At 39.0% G+C, this 20,840-nt stretch overlaps 1 protein-coding gene and 1 long non-coding RNA gene across 3 annotated transcripts in view; one reads left to right on the forward strand and one right to left on the reverse strand.

The window, feature by feature from the left end:
* Nucleotides 1-20,840, forward strand: part of ANK3 (ankyrin 3) — a 338,327-nt gene that overhangs the window by 180,812 nt on the left and 136,675 nt on the right. For both annotated transcript variants that reach the window (XM_077770154.1, XM_077770152.1), the window contains exons 13-18: nt 363-461; nt 3,263-3,460; nt 5,051-5,149; nt 5,430-5,528; nt 11,369-11,566; nt 17,397-17,495. In XM_077770154.1, the coding sequence (XP_077626280.1) occupies nt 363-461; nt 3,263-3,460; nt 5,051-5,149; nt 5,430-5,528; nt 11,369-11,566; nt 17,397-17,495 (792 nt within the window). The remainder of the gene's footprint in view (nt 1-362; nt 462-3,262; nt 3,461-5,050; nt 5,150-5,429; nt 5,529-11,368; nt 11,567-17,396; nt 17,496-20,840) is intronic.
* Nucleotides 1-20,840, reverse strand: part of LOC144236503 (uncharacterized) — a 173,822-nt gene that overhangs the window by 124,879 nt on the left and 28,103 nt on the right. The window lies entirely within an intron of this gene.

The raw sequence follows: 20,840 nt of genomic DNA on the forward strand, positions 1-20,840 counted from the left end.
GGGCAAGATGTGGGCCTTTCTTGTTGAGTGTCCCTCTCCTGCCCAGCTCACTCATTTCCCTTCCTGCTTGGCTCCTGGGAATATTTACCTTTCACACAGTGAGGAGGCCACACTAAGCAGCACTTCTGATACCACTGGAGACTAGCTTCCCAGCGCTACGCCAATCCTTCCATCAGGAATCCGGTTGCTATGAAACTCGTGTATTTCATTTTTGATCTTTCTTCATTTTCAATAAGGAAGTGCTTGGGACTATTTTTTTACTTAAAAGAAAGAAAACACCCTACGGCATAAGCATTATGCAAATAAAACATACGACCCTTCTTCAGAGCTTCCATTAATTACCTATGGCTCATGTTCCCTAGAGAGGAGAAACAGCACTGCACATGGCAGCTCGATCTGGCCAAGCTGAAGTCGTGAGGTATCTGGTGCAAGATGGCGCTCAGGTAGAAGCTAAAGCCAAGGTATGTGCAACACAAGAAAGCCTTTGCTCTTGAGGAAAAAATTACCCTTGCTTTTAGTAAAACCTTTAAACAAATGTTTGCTCTCTTCCAGGGATACTCTTATAAAGTCATGACAAAAGTCTCTATCCAAGTGATACTGTAAAAAAATAATAATAAATAATACACATTTGTCCGTTCAATTATTATAATTAAATAGAACAAGAACGTTGTGTCCTTGGCACATTGCTGGCCTCTAACAGGTTTGGAATCAAACATAGACTTGGTCCAGAGTTCTTCGTACTCCATAGAGAAGGGCTCATAGCTTCTAAAACAAGCATAATTTGGAAGCGTGATTGAATTCTTTTGGTTGACTTATATGTCACCTGCCATGCCCATAAAAGGAAAAAGGAAGGTTTTACCTTTTCTTCACAACTTGAGAAGTCATAAACCCTAAGACTTGAATTAGAGTAGCTTTAGGGATTTGCCTTTACATAGAAGAATGTCTGGATTGAGTTTGAATGCTTCATTTTCCCTGATATTTAGCTTCCAGAAGAAACCCACTTTTCAGGGCACCTGGATGGCTCAGTCGGTTAAGTGTCTGACTTCAGCCCAGGTCATGATCTTGTGGTCTGTGAGTTTAAGCACCATATCAGGCTCTATGCTGACAGCTCAGAGACTGACGCCTGCTTCAGATTCTGTGTCTCCCTCTCTCTCTGCCCCTCCCCTGCTCATGCTCTGTCTCTCTCAAAAATAAATAAAAACATTAAAAATTTTTCAAAATGAAATCTACTTTTCTTTCACTATTGAGATGGGTAGTTGGTCTGGCTATCAAAATGGCAGTTCAGGTCAGGGATAGTAAATAAATATGTAAATGCCTTAACCATTTAATTTAACTTTTTGTATATAAATGGTCTACAGTTTCTAGTTTCAGATTAAGTAGTGAGAAAACTGAGACATATGTGAAGCCTTTTATATACAAAATATCTCTAGACTTTTATAGTATCCCCCCAACATATGTAGTTGTCTCACCCATATCTAATTTGACCACAACTGTTTTTTATCAACATCTGTCAAAGCTCTCCAAAGCTTTTAACTTAGTCTTCTTAGGGGGAAATTAAGCCTTCCCTTTCATATTCATATTTTACCTGCTAACATATTGTGCGATTGTATAATTAAAGTAATTAGTGCAAATATTGCACAAAGTAGCAATGTAACTAGTACAAACATACTAGTGTGGGAACAAACACAACTAGATCATTGTAAGCATAAAATCTTCAGATGAGCATAAAGATTGTAACATTCTGAGCAGCAGACACAAGCTTTGGGTGTCCAGTGTACTTGGTTCCAGTTGGTGGACTTTACAGAGGATCTGGAGACAGAGGTTAGCAAACTTTTTCTGTAAAGAGCTTGTTAGTATATATTTTAGGCTTTGCCAGATGCACCACCTCTATCACCGCTGCTCAGCTCTGACATTCTGGAGCAAAAGCAGAGATAGGCAGTTCTACCTAAGCATATAGGCATGTCCATGTTCCAATTAAATTTTATTTACAAACACAGGTGGCAACTGGATTTGGCCCCTGGATTGTAGTTTTCCCACTCCTGATGTAGAGATAGTGGTTCAATCTGCCTAATCCGTAAAGAAGAATAAATAAGAAAACTGGACTCTACCATGGATTACAAGAAACCTCACATTTTCTGAGTGTTAGCAACCTATCAAGCATTGTATCTAGGGAGTGATTTCACTCACAAGCTGAAATTGAGCATAGAATTTATAGTTATTATTTCATTAAGGAGGCAGTATATATCACGATTAAGAACCTTACTTCCTCACCCAGACTGCCTGGGTTTGAACCTTGGTCTGTCATTTACTAGCTGTGTAGTGTTTGAGTGAGTTAATGAACATCTCTGTGGCACATTTCTTTTTCTAGTTTCTTTTCTGTGACAATTATCTTTTTCTGTTCTAAGTATTCCTCTTCCTATTGCTCCACCAATTCCTCTTATACTTCTTCAACAGACCCTGTTGCTTTGGGCTTGACCTTCATCCTACTTAGCTTTTCAAAGCAGTCTCCTGTACTCCAGCATCTTCTCTCTACCTTCCCTAGTTAAAGTACTTACCTGAACTTTTTCACACTCAAATAGAGGATTTCTCTTTAGATGACCACCACAGGGCATCTTTGGGCAAACAAGGAAAAGATGCCTCTCTCACTTGGGGATAAGCTTCTAAAGGTATAAGATATAGTGCCTCATGTCTCTGGGAGTGAATTGTAATAAGATGCATTTCTACTCTAGGCAGATACAGCCCATGCCGGGTATGCACCTTGACAAGCAGAGAGTAGCCTGGCTTTCAGCCCTCGTGGCTGGGAGCCTTTGTGCAATTATACCTGCACAACCCTATATGCTGGCCTCCATCTTTGGATTATGACAAGGTGGCACCAATAAAATAATTCATTCCAGATGAGGGCACAATAACTGGTGGAGGTATAATATCTTTCCCAATTTTAGTAGGATAAATTCCCTTACCTCCCAAAAAAAGGGAATCCTTTAGGGATAAAATTTTAATAAAATATGGCAGGTGTGGGGGATAATTTATAGATAGAACTGCCTTTCACACTTTTCATACTAATAGGTTACTTGAAGGGTATTTAAGGTGCTTAGGTCCATCATCTCCATCTTTATAAATGTTGAAGAAAAAGATAAATGGGATTCTTTTAGCATCGAATCAAAGAATCGAATGCTGATACCAAGCAAAGTTGCTCAATGTTTCACAATGTCACCATTGTTTTCTCAGCTAATCAGCCTTGTATTTCAACTTTGTCATTTAGGATGACCAAACCCCACTCCACATTTCTGCCCGATTGGGGAAGGCAGATATAGTACAACAGCTGTTGCAGCAAGGAGCGTCTCCAAATGCAGCCACGACTTCCGGGTACACCCCACTCCACCTATCGGCCCGTGAGGGGCATGAAGACGTAGCTGCATTCCTTTTGGATCATGGCGCATCTTTATCTATAACAACAAAGGTATGAAACTGAGTCTTGGAATCCTGTTGTGTTCCCCCACATCCATCCTCACAATTCCCAGCATGGTAATAAGTGCAAAAAAGGTACAAGAATATCTATCCTTGGGATCCCAGGACAGTCCTTAACATGGTCAACAAAGCCATGGAGTGAGGCAGGGTAGTTTGGGGTATGTGTGTTTGTCTTATGTTTCTCAGTCCAAAGAACCATCAGTTAATAACTAGATTAAAATGTTTTTGCACATTATTTGATAGATTTAAATGGTGGTTTAAAAACACAGCCATAGATCTCTCCTTCTGAGGCCAAGGATACAAACCACTTTCAAATCAGTAGGTGAATTTTTTTTTGGATTACTTTTGTCTCTTTTGTCTGGTGTTCTTTTGTTGCTGTTGTCTTATATGATGAATGGTTTGATTTTTTAAATCTCAAATCTCATGCCTTATAGCAATAACCTACCATTCAGTTGCTTTGTGGGTACAGACTGCAAAACTGAGAGCTCATTTTTTGGTGATACTATGTAAACCTAACAAGTGTGATAGAAACATGAATTGGCCTATGGCATGTCTTAGAAAATTAGAAATTGGTGCTTCACTCCCTTATTTGGTTGCAGAGAAGTGTGATCAATGCACAAGATAATTACAATAATTAGAAATACTTGGAAAACCATCTGAATAAATAATGACTACCCAACTTTCACCCCCTGTGACTCTTCAGGCTCTTAGGAGAGCTGGATTTCATTTAAAATACAAAACAGAAGGGTTTTTTTTAGTAAAGTTCCTGGATTTCATTTAATATATGAAACAGAGTGATGAGTAATAAGTTTTTGAGTGTCCTAGCCCTTCCACCATGCCAGCTGCCCATTGGCTTAGTTGGCTTTAGTTTCATGAGGTCAAATGTGTTGATGACCCTCTAGTTGCTGACTCATACTTGGGAACCTTGGTAACTGTGCATGCTGACTGACTGCTAGATACCCAAATCCTTGTAGGAGCAGGTAGCAAGGGAGTGCAACTACTCAACTCTCAGTACCCAACTCTTGCATACTTACTGGGCTAGAACCATGTGTTATTATTCAGTTCATCTGTTGTGGCTGAGAGGCACAAATCTCTGCCTCCTACCCCTGAGTCCTGGAGCATGTTAAAGATATGTGTATACATGCAGAAGTAGGAGAAAAGGAAGAGAAAGGCTCCAGTCTAGTGATGGGGGAATATGGGAGGTCCAGACTTGTCCTGGATTTTCCCAAGCCTTCCAAACCCAAATTGGGCCTGACACCCAGGAACATATTATTCCCAAAATGTGAAATCCCAAAATAGCTCTAGAATAACTAGAACCCCAGATCTAACTCCCCACCTTCATCCTGGTCAGATGCCTGATTAGTCCCAGAATTAGTGGCACGTTGTGACTCAGTCAACACAGAGAGAAAGATGAAATACTCCTCATCCTTTTTGATAAGGGGATTCTAGCTGTTGTCTTCCAGTCTTGGTCCTTAAATACAGGCTTACTGTGCTTCACCACGAGAATAATTCATCCGTTCCAGGAAAGCAATAGCTTTGTATCATTCCTCTTGCTCATTATTTTTATGTTTTCTCTTTTCAGAAAGGATTTACTCCTCTCCATGTGGCCGCAAAATATGGGAAGCTAGAAGTAGCCAATCTCCTGCTACAGAAAAGTGCATCTCCAGATGCTGCAGGGAAGGTATGAGGCTGACTACCTTGTAGCAGGCCCCTTCCATGGTAACAAAACAAGCACTTGCTACTTCACCACAAGTCACCTAAATTGTGACTAGTCCGAGTTAAGGTGCATAGGATGAAGATCACTTTGGAAATAGGAGGTGAACTCTGGGGTCCAAGCATTGTGGAAAGAGGAATGTAACTGACACTCTGTGTTGAACCCATACTAATCCCATCTCCTAAATCTAGGCCTCTGATGTTAAGACACTTTTGACACTGGTTGTTGTTTCTGCACGTGTTTTCAGAGCGGGCTCACTCCACTGCACGTAGCTGCACATTATGATAATCAGAAAGTGGCCCTCCTGCTTTTGGACCAAGGAGCCTCACCTCACGCGGCTGCAAAGGTACCTGTGATCGGACAGCCCAAAGAGGACGATGGGCAGCGTCCATCGGTCTCTGTATGTGCATCCACTCTGCTGCACATGTAGTGCCCTGCATCTTAGACACCATGTAAAAGACACAAAAATATAAGATCCTTGGGAAATCTGTGCCTTTAGCTCTTTGGTCACCTGATGTGGTAGATGCTCAATAAATATTCACTTGCTAATTGATTTCCCTTAAAAATCTGGGACATCCTGGAGCCTGTGGAGGAAATAAAGTTGAAGTACCCTTCAGCCAGATTAAAAACATCAGCACAGGGGCATCTGGGTGGCTCAGTTGGTTGAGCCTCCGACTTCAGCTCAGGTCATGATCTCACAGTTCGTGGGTTCAAGCCCTGCATCGGGCTCTGTGCTGACAGCTCAGAGCCTGAAGGCTGCTTCCGATTCTGTGTCTTCCTCACTCTCTGCCCCTCCCCTGCTCATGATCTGTCTCTCTCTGTCTCTCAAAGATAAATAAATGTTAAAAAAAAAAAAAATCAGCACAGCCTGAGGGAGTAAGAAAGTCTGATTTGTCAAGGTTATAAAATATGTGTGATATTTTCCAGGCCACAGAACATTGCCTTCGAGTTGTTTATTTCTGTTTAATAAAATAGGTTGGGAGGCTTTGTTTATGTGTTTTTATGATTCTTAAGAGGAATCTTTATTCCTATTACTAGGGTGTTTTTGACCAGTAAACAACCTACATTTTTCAGAAAAAAGATACACAGAGTGTATATATCCTGATTCCCCAATATTCTGATTTAAGAGGCAAATCATAAAGAAGAGTTTATTTGAAGATAGGTTCATAAGTGCTGTCAGTTCAGTAAGCTCTCTGTTGTGGAGCAGGTGGCTATGATCTGAGAAAACTGGAAGGATACAAACCACAACCTAATGATATTGAGTTTGTTTTACTAAATACTATGGGTTGAAGGAACTTTTCAGCATTTTTAAGCTTTTTATATCTTTGTCTTTTTTATTCTGCCATGGTGGGGTAGCTACAGTGCTCTCCTTTAAACTTAGTGTTTACATTGAATCTGCTGTATACACAGGTCAATGAATGGGCTGTTCTAGATTGCTTTGTGGACTTTAAGAGAGAACGTTTTCAGGTTCCTTTTCCTTTTGAAGACTAGGTCACCTTTGACACACATTTCTCCTCCTCTTTTCCTATATGTCTTAAGTATCTCCTGCCTCAGCTTCTCCAGAATGTTACCCAGTGAAATCTACAATTCAGAACCAAACCTCTAACTTTGCTTTTCATCTAAATGTGGCTTTCCCTCCATAGTTTCTGATCCTGACAAACATTCATTCTCTCATAAAACCATGCCTTGATGTTTGATAAAGCTTTATCTTAAAAAAAAATGAATCATAGAATTATTCACAGTAGCCAAAAGGTGAAAGCAACTCAGTTTCCATTGAAGAATGAACAGATAACTAAAATGTAGTGTATACATACAATGGAGTATTATTCACCCTTGACTAGGAAGGAAATTCTGGCACATGCTACAACATGAATGAGCCCCAAAGACAACACGCTAAGTGAAATAAACCAATCACACAAAAGGATGAATATTGTATGAGCTAAGTCATAGAGAAACAGAAAGTAGAATGCTCATAGCCAGGGGCTAAAGGGAGGAAGGACTGGGGAGTTGATATTTAATGAATGGGGTTTCAGTCTGAAGATGGGTGGTGGTAATGGTTGCAGAACAATATGAAATATAGTTAACTCCATTGACTATACACTTAAAAATGGTTCAGTTTCATGTAATGAATATTTCAACACAATTTAAAAAATGAAAAAAAGTACAGTGAAATTTAATGATTGTCTATTACATTTCAGTATATTTTAATATCCTTCTGGACCTGGGCCACTTTTATTATATTATAATAACCCCGGGTTCTTGGTAGGCAAATAATTAATAAACAAATTATTTGTTCCTCACATAAGAGTAAGATAATTAATAGGCAAATTATTCATTCCTCATATGAGAGTAAGAGTTTTGACACAACTAGTGCCAAGCAGTTTAGAATTGACAAGAGTTATAAAGTAGTAAGTGAAGCAAAATGAGTGCAAGCCTCCCTTCTGTCCATCCATTCCTTCTTTCAATCCACGGAAAACCCTTAAATAGGTCAGTAGTTGGTATATTTGCAGTTGATTTCCAGCTTCATATTTGTCAAACAAGACTTTATGTTTCCATGCCTGCAAAACGTCCTTCACAACAAAGCGTTGAAAAGAGTTCTAATAGCACTTAGCCTTCGGAGTAGCTTTTATAGCCAATCCCATACTGGCTTTGCTAAAGCGATGTTACTTCTTGCCGCCACTGCACAGTTGCCTCTTAAGAGCCTCAGCAATACCATCTCTGTCACATGGCTGATCATCCCCACTGTCCAAGGCACTGATCCTGCTCAGGAACTTTTTCTAGACTTTGATCCTAAGCAAAGCCTGTTCCTTCAGTTAAGGATTGGCTTCATTTGCTAGACAAGAGACCTAGCTACAGTTGTTTAAACTGCTGAGGTTCTATTTTTCTCATTTATAAACAGTCTGGAGGTGGGCAGTTGTTGATGTTGGTCCAGTGTTTCCAGAGCATTAAGAAAAGTTCCCTGTGATTTTTTTTTCTTCCTTTCCTTTCAGATATTGTTTATGCCCAGGATGCCAGGCCCTCTTTTCAAGCAACAGGCAGGAAAGAAAGTCAGACAATAAGGGCCTTCCCAGAAGCTCCACCCAGCCAGTTCTCCTTACATGTCATTGGCCACTGCTTTCTGCAAGGGAAGCTAGTAGGTGTAGGTTTTCAACTAGACACTATGCCAAGGCTCTTTTATTAAAGAAGGAGGAAGAATGGATAAAGGGTAGGCAAATACCTTCTTTTCCTCCAGGGAAGGTTTAGCATTTCCAAATTCTGAGTGGTGAAAAATGAGGCACGAAGGCTCAAAAAGGCATGATTTGAACATATGGCTATAACAGCAATGACTTCAATGTGAACTTTTTCTCAGTCACATGTTGGGTTCTTAGGGTAGGTAATGCTTTTTTGCCTTTTCTTCTTTTTTGTAGGATTGCCAAATTTTCATACTCATACATGTCCTAGAAACTTGATGTGCTTTTGTAATGGGGGAGGAGGAAAGGTACCAAAAACGTAGATGGGCTTCTGTCATCCATTTTCACCAGATCTATTTCCTAAGGCAGGACTCTATGCTAGAAGGGGAATTGACATGAATTAAGGTATAACCTGGGCATTCATCATGGAAAAAGAATAGTGAGCCTTAACTTATTGTCAGATTTCTCTTGTATAAAATGTGCAATATCTACTGATATGGAACAGTAGAAATGCTTGGAAAAAATATAAAGTATGATATAAATATATTACTTTTGGCAATTTAAGATTACATTTCCTTTTGTTTTCATCTTGAATCACAAAAGCACACATTGCAACCATTTTGTTCTCTACATCAAGAGGAAAAAATCTTTAAGATTATTCTATAGTTGAATCTCTCACTATTTTATTTCTCTTCTGGTAAGTGCATCTTTCCCTTTAGTGTGACAGGTAAGAATCATTTTACTTTCCAGAAATTAAGAAATGTTTAGAAACATTAGAAAACTTCTTATAGGTCTCAAGATGAACCTTATTGTTTATTATTTGAAATATTTTTAAGTCTTTCTGAGATGAACTTTACATTCTAAAATAAATACCATGAATTGTTTTTCCCTTGCTTTATACTTCCCTTCGTAGCTCAGGTAAGGAGCTCAGAATAAACCCTCAGTAATAATGACTAACTTGTCTAAAGTCGGCATGCATTACAGAGATGCCAGAGTTTCTCCTTTTTAGTGTTCTTTAGGACCTAGGGTTTTTGGGTGGAATTAGAAATAATCAAGAGGATTGTCACCTCTCAGAAGACACTGACCTGCTTTCAGTTGTTGAGAAGTAACTAACATAAAGGTTATATCTGTAGCGAAAGCAAAAAGAAATAAGATGCATGACAGGAAGCTAAACTCCGGCTATCTTGCTGTTACCACTCTTATTAGCCAGTGCTCGACATATTGACTAATCAGATGACCTATTTTAGCACTGTTTTTGTGAATTTTGTTTTTTATGCAGAGTTGGGGGTGGTAGTGAAACAGACCACCCCCTCCTGTCATTCGCTGTAAAGTTGGGCTCAGTCCAAAGCTCTACTTTTGGCTCTGAAGGCGATCTCTTTAGGGTGTGTCTGTACAGAGGGGACAAATGTTTCCCAGGTCAACCAGGGTTTCCAGATGGCAAAAGGTCAAAACTAAAAATAAGGGATATAAAATCTTCTACCCTGGCCCATCCCATTTGGCAGAGGCTGGTTTCAGAAGAGTCTGGAAGCAGCATTTCCACTTGCATGTGTTGATATTTAACAGCTTAAATCCTCTACAATTGATTACAGAAAGAGTGTCTCTCAAGTGAGAACCATTATCCTACCAGGACATGCTAATGACTTAATATATGAGGGTAATTGCAATAGGCTGGCCGATCTGTGGTGCCGCAGCCCTGACTGTCCTCTCTGTTGTTTACGACCCATCCGTATGGCCTGGAAAGGTTATGACTGATAGTTGTCTAGATTTGGATTATTTTGCCAAATATGAATCTGCAAATTCCATTTTTTGTCTAAATCTTCTTTTCTATAGAAAAGAATTGTTCTCATTTTTCATTGGCGTATTTTATATAATTGGATTCATGCCCAAGTCAAAATATAATCTTGCATTTCTCTTAAGTGACAGTAAGGCCAGACAAGGTCCCCTAGTAAAGGGGACTTTTCTTTCTCAGGGTAGAAGACTCTGAAGCATCCTGAGGGTCAGCTAATTACCAGTTTGCCAGAGAAATTAGCTGCCTGTACCTCTGATCATCAGGAGTCAGTCAAGACAAGGATCCCAGAATGTTCTGAAAGTTCTAGTAAGCTTGACTCAAATTCTGAGGTTTCACCAGTCACTGAGAGGCACTAGTAGAGATGCAAAGACAAATATGACACAATACCTGCCCTCAGCAAATTTTAGTAGGAGGAAACAGGTATGCAAAGGGAAGAGTGCCACTAAATATTTCCAGGACTTTGGTTAGAGTCAGATAGGTTGGGGGTGGGTGTAGATGGGGAAGGAGGAAATGAAGCACTTCAGGAGAGTGTGACCCTTGAGCTGAATCTTCAGCTGATAGATGCTGACCCTGAGGATGTGGTGGGGAAAAACATTCTTGATAGAAGGCAAAATAGAAACATGAGTTGTATCTTATTTGGGAAACCAATTCAGCTGGAGCATAACATAGAAACTAGAGTTTCATAAAAGAGACAAAGGGTCTGTGAGGGTAGATTATAGCATCTTGACTACCATGAACACTAAATTTTTCAACTTGTTAGCAACAAACGACCCTTAAGCATATTTTAAAGACAGAGTAATGGCTCTGAATGGCCATTATTGAATGAAAAGTGAAATAATGGCTCAGAACATGTCCATGGTACCACATTGTTTATTGTTTCCTAGTTAACTTTCTTCTCATTGCCAATTTAAATAAAGCAAGTAATTATTGAGCACCTACTAACATTAACTACTTGCAAGAGAAAATTCTATATCCCTTTTATAAAACTGGTGGTAGTCTCAATCTCTTGCATTAAACTGTCTGTTGTATGTTTTCCCAATTTAGGGATGCGGGAGACATTAGGGAATATATTAATGGCACAGCTTGATTTATCAGTTTGCTTATGTGATTATGAATTTTTAAATGGTCAAAGATAATCACTAGAAAGGGAAGGATACTATTTGAAAGCGCACTGCACACATTTTTATCTTGTTACTGGGCATGTGACCAAGTGATTCGTGTTGACAGAATGGTTATACGCCACTGCACATCGCTGCCAAAAAGAACCAGATGGACATAGCGACAACTCTGCTGGAATATGGTGCTGATGCAAATGCAGTTACCCGGCAAGGAATTGCTTCTGTCCATCTTGCAGCTCAGGAAGGACATGTGGACATGGTGTCACTGCTCCTCAGCAGAAATGCTAATGTGAACCTGAGCAATAAGGTAATCTTTCTTGTTCTCTACAAAGCATACCACAAACCCTTCCCTCTCAGAGACATCACTAAGAAGCATGAAGAATCCAGGTCAAATAGAATATATAAAGTGTAATGTTGCACAAAGATGTACCAAAATATTGTTTATTATAGTAAAGACTGAGAAAAAAATGTTGCAACAGGAAGAGAATCGTTAATCAATTGTCAAGTCATACAACTGAATAACATATAGCCATAAAAATGAAGTCCACAGAGTTTTTCTTAATAATATGAAGTTTTGTTGTAATGCTAATTCAAAGCACCACATTGTTACCTTGCCAGAACCTACCAAGTAGTAAGTTGTAAATTGTAGCCTGTTTAGTCCACAAACATTGTGTGGGTACCTACTCCTTGCCTCTCCCAGTTTCAAGTCCTACACTATAGGTATTAGAAAGAGTGCTGCCTTCAGAGAGTCCATTTTAATAATAGAAATTTAGAGTAGCCATTTTATTCAATAGGTTGGAAAGGTTGTTAGTCTTTCCATGTAAATTGGCAGTTTCAGGGAACTTGTGAGGTCTCTGTTCCTCAATATTTTCAAATTCCTCTGTCCTCATATTTGACATCTCCATTATTAGTGAAGAATTTTATAAAGCAAAGTCCAGCCCACAACTGGCAGAGACGTGTTAATGAAGTTACGACCTCTCATTGCATGTATCAGAGAATTTGGATTTGCTAAACTGTTTATTAATACCTTAAGTCTGAGGTCTGCTCAAAGCACAGAACAGATGTTTCTAACCCTTCCCTTCAGATAACACAGTGCCCCCAACTTCTTGACAATCCAAACTCCCTGGCTTCTTCTCTACCAGGTGGTGATGGCGGGGCCATAGCTCAGATACTGGAGTGGAGTTTCAAGATAGCAATCATTTTATGGTGCCAAATGAAAAGTAACTTCATTTGTTTCTCATATATGTAGCCTGTGTTTTAGAATCACGGAGGCTTTGGACCCCTTAGATGTGAATCCTAAGCCTAACTCTTACTTCATATATTACTTGATGGGACAAGTTATGTGACCTTGCTGAGCCTCAATTTTGACATCTAGTAAATGAAGACAACAATATTTACTTCGCAGAGATGTTATAAAGATTAACTGAGATAACATTCAACACCTTCTCCTTAAGAAAGAAAAGAATAGCTGTCTTAATTTTGGACTTCTTATAATTTAGGGAGAAGGTTATTCTGCACTAACCTGAATTCCCAAGGTTGTAATTTAACAAATTCTGTAGACCAAAAAACATACATAAGAGAACAGGGAAAACTTTTTAAAGTCAATTTTAATATCTTGAAAATACTTTGTGATTGTTATAGAGCAAACAAATTGCTCATATTTTTTGGTGTATCATATCTTTCTTTTTAAACATTCCTTTTAGCTATGCATGTCTCTGTATTAATAAGAATCACAGAGCAATTTCAAACAGCCATTAGAAACAGAATGTTTTTTTTAATTTCAAGGGTTCAGATAGAGACCAGGCTTACCATAATTTGCTACAAAATTCAACTTGTCTTACAGACAAGGTAGAAGACCTGGTCTTCTCAAAGTGAAGAACATTCTGGCGTCCATTTGAATCTATTTTAAGGGTCCAGAATATTGTATCTCATTAATTCTCTCAGAGGCAGTATAGACCTTAGCAATTGGTTAATAGGTGAATGTTTTCAGGAGATTTGATTCCAAAGTACTGTGTGACTTTTTTTTTAATCCTTCAGTCAAATAAATAAATAAAATTCTCAAGTCAACTAGTTGCAATATATATCCAGGCTTGTATTCACCTTAAAATCACAGAAGTTTTTTACACTGAAAGTACTTCAGAATCTCTCAGTGTGTGCTTTGGTACACCGGATATTAGCAAGAAAATTCTGAGGATCATATGACATAGTAAACCAAGGAAACCTAGACATTGCCAGCATCCTCCAGAAAAAAAGAAAACTCCAAATAAGCAGAGATACTTCCAGGGAAATTTTAAAAAACAGACCAGCTGGCTTCCCATGAGGACTTAAGGAACTTTCAAGAACTTCACAGTATCTCAGAATGATCTAATATGAAGGCATTTGTAAATCTTTACTTCCTTTCCCACTTGCCATGTTCCATATGAAGTATGAAATAAGCCCTGATGTGAAAACAGAAAATGAACAGAACTTTATTATCCAATAAGGAAACTCTGACGATTCTCTGTCAGTTTTTCCTAAACTGCCAGTTTTATAAACACGTGAGTGTCCCTCCTTCCCTCTGTTCTACCTCCCCACTTAACACTACATTTTATTTCCTTGCTAAAAAATAGATATTGAAAGAAATATTTAACTTCTGTGAAAATTTTTATTGAACTAAATAAATGTTGCTTTCACTGATTTCTTTTCTGACTAGTTACCAGAAGTTCACAGTAGCTTTAAGGAAAAGAGACCATAAACCCAAGTTACTAGTGAAGTGCTAGCATTTGATTTGACAGTTTCGCTTCTGATGTTCCTGCTTTCCCACGTGGATTTTGCAGACCACAAGTAGCTCTATTCCTTTGTACCGCTAATAAAATAATAAGCAGGGCTGTTTATATTCTGAAATAATGGTGTTCTCCTGTTCCAAATAAATGCCACTTTTTAAAATCAGCAATGGCTGAAATCTTATAAAAGATAAACAGGTAACTTCTGAACTCATATGACGCTGTTACAACCATCACATTATGTTTTTAAATCTTTTTAATGAGGGGGGGGCGCCTGGGTGGCTCACTTGGTACAGGTGTCTGACTTCGCTTCAGGTCATGATAACGTGGTTCATGGGTCCAAGCCCTGCATCAGGCTCTGTTCTGACAGCTCAGAGCCTGGAGCCTGCTTTGAATCCTGTGACTCCCTTGCTCTCTCTGCCTCTCCCCCACTTGTGTATGCTCTCCCTCTTTCTCAAAAGTAAATAAACTTAAAAAAAGAAAATCTTTTAAATTAAAATCATGAACAGAAAATAAGTTTCTCTTTATCATATTTTATCCAAAGATGTTTGCTTTTTTTTCTTCTGATTTAATCATCTAGTAAATGCTTCAGTGCTAGATGCTAGATGCTAGACACTGGTTATAAAAAGATTTAGGATACGATATTTATCTCGCCAAGGCCACAGTGGTTTGAGAAAGACAGACAAGGAAACAATTTAAATGCAGGATTATAATTGTCTTAATAGAGGTGAGCACATAGAAGGTATGCACATAAATGTAACAGTGAGGACATTTGTGAGACAAGGATGGAGAGAGAAGCCCAGGAAGGCTGTGAGTGACTCTGTGCCACATGTAGAGTGGGTAACCCACAAGGCAGCATGAACACAGGGGAACACGAGAAAGTAGGTCACATGCCAGAATACCTTTCCCAAACTTTGCGAGAAACACTCACTCAGTGAAGTATTTTCAAAAGTCTTGAACAGTCTCAAACTTAGAATAGGTGACCATGACACCTCTACAAAATATTATGGCTGAAATATTTATTTCTTCTAAAGTAAAACATGGAGGGGGTGGGGGGTACATGAAACAGGGATTAAGGAGTGCACTTGGGATGAGCACTGGGTGGTGTATGGAAGTGTTGAATCGCCATATTATGTACCTGAAACTCATAGAATGCTGTATGTTTACTAACTGGAATTAAAATAATAAATAAATAAATAAGTAAGTAAATAAATAAATAAAGTAGAACATGGAACATTGTTCTAAGATTATGTCAATGTTGGGTGATGCCAGTCTTGGCCCCAGCTTATTTTTCTTGGATTCCAACAGAGTGTATCAGTCCTCCTTTTCACATCTCCTCTCTTTTCAGTTTGAGTGGGCTTCCTCCCAAATTCCATAAACATTTAAAAAGCCGAGAGCAAATGAGTCTTACTGAGTCCTATAATCTCTTTGATGGGACGGCAACCCGTGAATAAGTCATGTTTGACATCTAGAGGGCTCTGTGCCGTCCCTGGTGCTGCTCCCGAATCACCTCTCCTCCGACAGATGCAACGGCCGAAGCTCCTGTTGCACAGATGCTGGAGGAAGAGAAGGAAGGCTTCCAGGACTCAGATATAACCTCTGTGCTCGTACTGGGGGACAGAAAGCAATCTGCAAACAGTAACACCAAGTCACTTTCTCCTAAATATTATTCATGAAAAGACACTTTATAACTACAGAGGATTTTTAAACCAGAGTACAGTCTTGGTGATGTTTTCTTGCCATTCGAACAACCAGGTAGCCTGCATGTTCTCTGGTATCCTCAGTTTCAAAGGTTCCGTCTCATTAAATACATACACCATTTCAATAACCTGGAAACTCTCATGGTGCAGCATTGATTTTGCATTTCCTAGGCCATCTTTCCTACTCAGAAACAACATAGAGGGGGCGCCTGGGTGGCTTAGTCGGTTAAGCGTCCGACTTTCGCTTAGGTCATGATCTCACGGTTCGTGGGTTCGAGCCCCGCATCAGGCTCTGTGCTGACTGCCAGCTCAGAGCCTGGAGCCTGTTTCAGTCTGTGACTCCCTCTCTCTCTGACCCTCCCCTGCTCACGCTCTCTCTCTCTCCTAGAAATAAATAAAAAAATATTAAAAAAAAAAAAAGAAACAACATAGAGAACACATTTATCAGCCTTGAGTATTAATATTTGGTGGAGAAAATATTATCATCATATGTCAATACTTTATTTTTAACTAATTTTTCTTTCAATTCTGCTAAAACTAGTGCCAATGGTCATTTGTTGAAATTCCTGCATAATTTTTCAAAAAAGTATCCCCAGGGTCTTTTGGGTAAATATTTATTTACTTATTTTTGAGTATAGTTGACATAAAATCTCACATTAGTTTCAGGTGTACAGCTTGGTGATTTGACAAGTTTATACATTATGCTGTGTTCCCTACAAGTGTAGCTACCATCTACATCTGTCCTGTCACAACACTATTACAGTATTATTCACTGTATTCCATGTGCTGTGCCCTTTATTCCCATGACTTATTCATTCCATAACTGGAAGCCTTTGTCTCCCACTCCCTTTCATCCATTTTGCACAATCTCTCATCACCCCTTCTCTGTGGCAACAATCAGTTTGTTTTCTATATTAACAGACCTGATGCTGCTTTTTGTTTACTCATTTAAAATTAACAACAAAAAAGTTTTTGTTTATTCATTTACAATTTTTTTCTTTGTGGGAGTATTTTAAGGCAAATCCCAGACATTATATCATTTTATATCATTTTTTAAAAGAGCCTCTAGTTTTAAAAAGTGAACACTGAAGTATGTAGTAGGAAAATGGTTTAATACCTGGGATTTGCCTTAAAATATTTCCACAAAAAAAGAATGAACAAGAGACAGGGCTGGATGAAGCAAATGTAGGAAAACCTTGATGATCATAGAGTCTGTGACAAATACACAAAGTTCAATCCATTCCCTCCACTTCTGAGAATGTTTGAAATTTTCGTGAAGCCTGCAGATAACAGTGTTGCCACAGTGCTAATATATAAGCATATTTTGTAGATTTTTCTTTTTTTACATAAGAATTCTAGGCTTGGGTATCTGGGCGGCTCAGTCAGTTGAGTGCCCAACTTTGGTTCAGGTCATTATCTCACAGTTCATGGATTCGAGCCCTGCATTGGGCTCTGTGCTGACCGTTGAGAGCCTGGAGCCTGCTTCTGATTCTGTGTCTCCCTTTCTCTCTGCTCCTCCCCCACTCATGCTCTGCCTCTTAAAGATAAACATTTAAAAAATTTTTTAATTTAAGAATTCTAGGCTTATTCTCCTAGAATTCACAAATAGTTGCTCATACATGCCATGTGTGCTATGTTACCTTCTCTAAAATGAATCTTTTTGAATCTTTTGCAGAGTGGCCTGACCCCTCTCCACCTGGCTGCTCAAGAAGACAGAGTGAATGTGGCTGAAGTCCTCGTAAACCAAGGGGCAAATGTGGATGCCCAGACAAAGGTANAATTAAAAGTCAGGTGTAGGAATATCAATTCAAAAAAGGTAGAAAAAAAAAAAAAAAAAAAAAGTGTCACTGTTTGGTGACTCCTTTAGGGAAATAAGGATAATTTGGTATGGGGAGAACAAATTTTCCATCATATCTTTTATACGTAGCACATCAAACATCTATCTGTGCAAGAGACACCAGAGTCTCTCATTACAGTGTCCTAGATGCTTTTATCTTTAGTGACCTGGGCACTTTATCCCAGCTGCCTATAGATATCCACCCATGTTAACAGTATTGATCCTTGTTATAACCGATCAGTCCTTCAAAGACAAAGGGTAAAATCTTGGACCTTTTTTAGATTTTGTAACTGACTTTAAAAGTGTATTTGGACGGGTTACCTGGATGGCTTAGTCGGTTAAGCATCCGACTCTGGCTCAGGTCATGATCTCCCGGTTTGTGGGTTTGAGCCCCGCGTCAGGCTTTGTGCTGACAGCTAGCTCAGAGCCTGGAGTCTGCTTCAGATTCTGTGTCTCCCTCTCTCTCTGACCCTCCCCTGCTCACGCTATCTCTCTCTCTCTCTCTCTCAGAAATAAATTTTTAAAAAAACATTAAAAAATTTTTTAAATGAATTTGGAAAAATTTATCAGTAATTTGTGACCTTTAACTTTGTTCAGACATCATCTATAAAAAAGGATAAAATAAGTTTCACTTAATTATTCTTTGCTTGCTAAAATCCTCATGGTATGTGTGGTCACTAGCCTCTCCCTCTCTCTCCTCTCTCTCTCACTCTCACTCTCACTATAATATCTTATAATTCCACAATTTCAAACTCAGATAAGAAAAATGGATGTTTTGTGTCATCAGACATAGAACTTCATATTAATCCCATTTCTCTGAGCATTTTTTCCTTTGGCACCTAGTTTTGCTACTTCTTCACAGCAAATTTGTTTTATCTACTCTAAAATATAACTCTTGTTCTTTCTATATGTCATATTTTTGACACAAAAATGAATGCTTATTAAATATTGTGAATACAGGGGCACCTGGGTGTCTCACTTGGCTGAGCATCTGAGTCTTTATTTTGACTTAGATCATAATCCCAGGGTCATGGGATCAAGCCCTGCATTGGGCTCTGTACTATGCATGGAGCCTGCTTGGGATTCTCTCTCCCTCTCTCTCTCTGTCCCTTTCCCCACTCTCGCACATATGCTCTTCTCTCTAAAAAAAGAAAAAGAAAAAGAGAAGAAAAGAAAAGAAAAATCATGAGTACAAACATTTTGTATATAATATGGATAGATTCTGAGATATAGGGATAAATGCCGAAGATATTAACAAATGTAGAAGTATCACCAGGAATTAGCCAAGTCAAAAGAAGTTCAGGGACACCTGGGCAGCTCAGTTGATTGAGCCTGACTCTTGATTTTGGTTCAAGTCATGATCCCAGGGGTCATGGGATCAACACCCCCCTCCCCCTTTCTGGTCAGGCTCTGCATTAAGCATGGAGCCTGCTTAAGATTCTCTCTGTCTCCATCTCTTTCTCTGTCTCTCTCCCTCTGCCTCTCTCCCTCACCCTCTCCCTCAAATTAAAAACATAAAAAAATATTAATAATAAAGTGATATTCAGACATTGAAATCAGACTGGATTTGCCAGACAAGCACAGAAGGAACAGCCCTGAGTAGACTACACCCTTTGGACATTGTTCGGCCCTCTGTGGCTATGGCTGCTCCACCCATATTGTGTTCTATTAAAAAGAAGCTGGCTGAAAGAGATATGACCAGGCAAGATCCTGTCTGTGTTAAAGCAGTAAAGCAAGTATCATTGTCCCTGGCCAGGACAGCCCAAGGTGGAACTGGGAGATAGGCAAACTCCCCTCCACTTCCCTTTCTGAAATTTCTGTGCCCTTGAGGTCTCCATGCCTCACTTGGTAGCCAGCTTGCTCAGCAATCCCTTCACTCTATTTCCCTTCCATTCTAAAAAATCTCATGGTCCTTGGCCTTGAATGCTTTCCTAGGTAGCAAAGTATTTAACAGAGAAATCCTTAAAGGCACTGGTAGCACCTGAATGCTTTCTTGCTACTTTCCATTCAAAAAATAAAAATATTTTTAATTCTAAAAAAAGAATCAGACTGAGTTTAGCTTGCCATCTTTATTTTATTTATGTTAAATATATTCATCATGTGTTGTTTTATTTACACACACAAACACAGACTTAAACACTTTTTTTGGCTACCTCTTCCTTTACAGATTAAAGATTCCAGGAGGCACAGACAGGGTCAAGTTTCTCCATACGTTTTTGCCCCTGCACATCCAAGACATACACCATAACTCAGTCAAGAAGTGTGGCATTGATTCTCCAGGGCAGTTGGGAGGCAGGACATGGTGTGATGAGCCTTCGTGGACATGTGGCCCCTGGGCTATGGGTCTTGGGCCTCTACCAGTGTTTCCTCCTAACCCAGCCCAACTTAGGTCATGGTCACTTCTGTACTTGGCATAATATTTATGAAGCATGTTCCCTTTCCTGCCCTTTACAAGTGATGCACTTTGAAAAGCACCACTCTGCCTCTTACAAATTCTTTTCCCTTTCTTTTTCTTCTCAGCAAAGATCATAGCACCAAAAAACCCTGAGGCTGTGACCATCCTATAGCTGAGTAGAGCAGAAGTGCAGAGGGATAGGTTGTTGGGATTTGCTTTCTAATCTTGTGAATAAGAAGTTTATTCTATGAACTTCCAAATTCTTATTGGTGAAGATGATGTCCCAAAGCAGCCTACTGGTGGAAAGTATGGTACCGTCTGATTCATTGGCTTTAATTTAAAAATGGTAATCATGAAAACACCAACAGAACTTTACTCTTGTGGCCAAAAAATTCTCTGAAAATCCTGGTAACAACTTTTTGCAGCCTTCCCACTGGTTTGCTGACCTTCTATATCCCCAGCTCTGTATTTGAACTCCACTGAATCAGTTGAGACTAAATTGTGCTGCTGGCCACAAGGTTTAATATTGTGTTGTTAAGCTGAAATAAAGCTATTCCTTTCACTTTTAGAAAGAATAATCTCCTGAAGCATTTTATTTAGACCACCCAAAATACACTGATTATCAGGGGTACTACTTTGAGAATTAATAGTTAAATTCTATTTCTTTAAATGTGAATAAAATAAAGAAAAAATTTACTTGATGCTCATTTCACATTCATTTTTTTACAGCTCTTACTTGCCAAGTTCTTAACAGGGCAATATATTCCTTGCTCTCTTAATAGTCTAGAAAAGAAGATATATGATAGTAAAAATAGTAAAATAATATAGTAATAATATAACAATGTACAGTATAATTATAAATAATAATATAATAAAATGTATTACCC

Source organism: Crocuta crocuta, unplaced genomic scaffold (assembly GCF_008692635.1).
Source record: "Crocuta crocuta isolate KB4526 unplaced genomic scaffold, BGI_CrCroc_1.0 scaffold46, whole genome shotgun sequence".
Taxonomy (NCBI): Eukaryota; Metazoa; Chordata; class Mammalia; order Carnivora; family Hyaenidae; genus Crocuta; species Crocuta crocuta.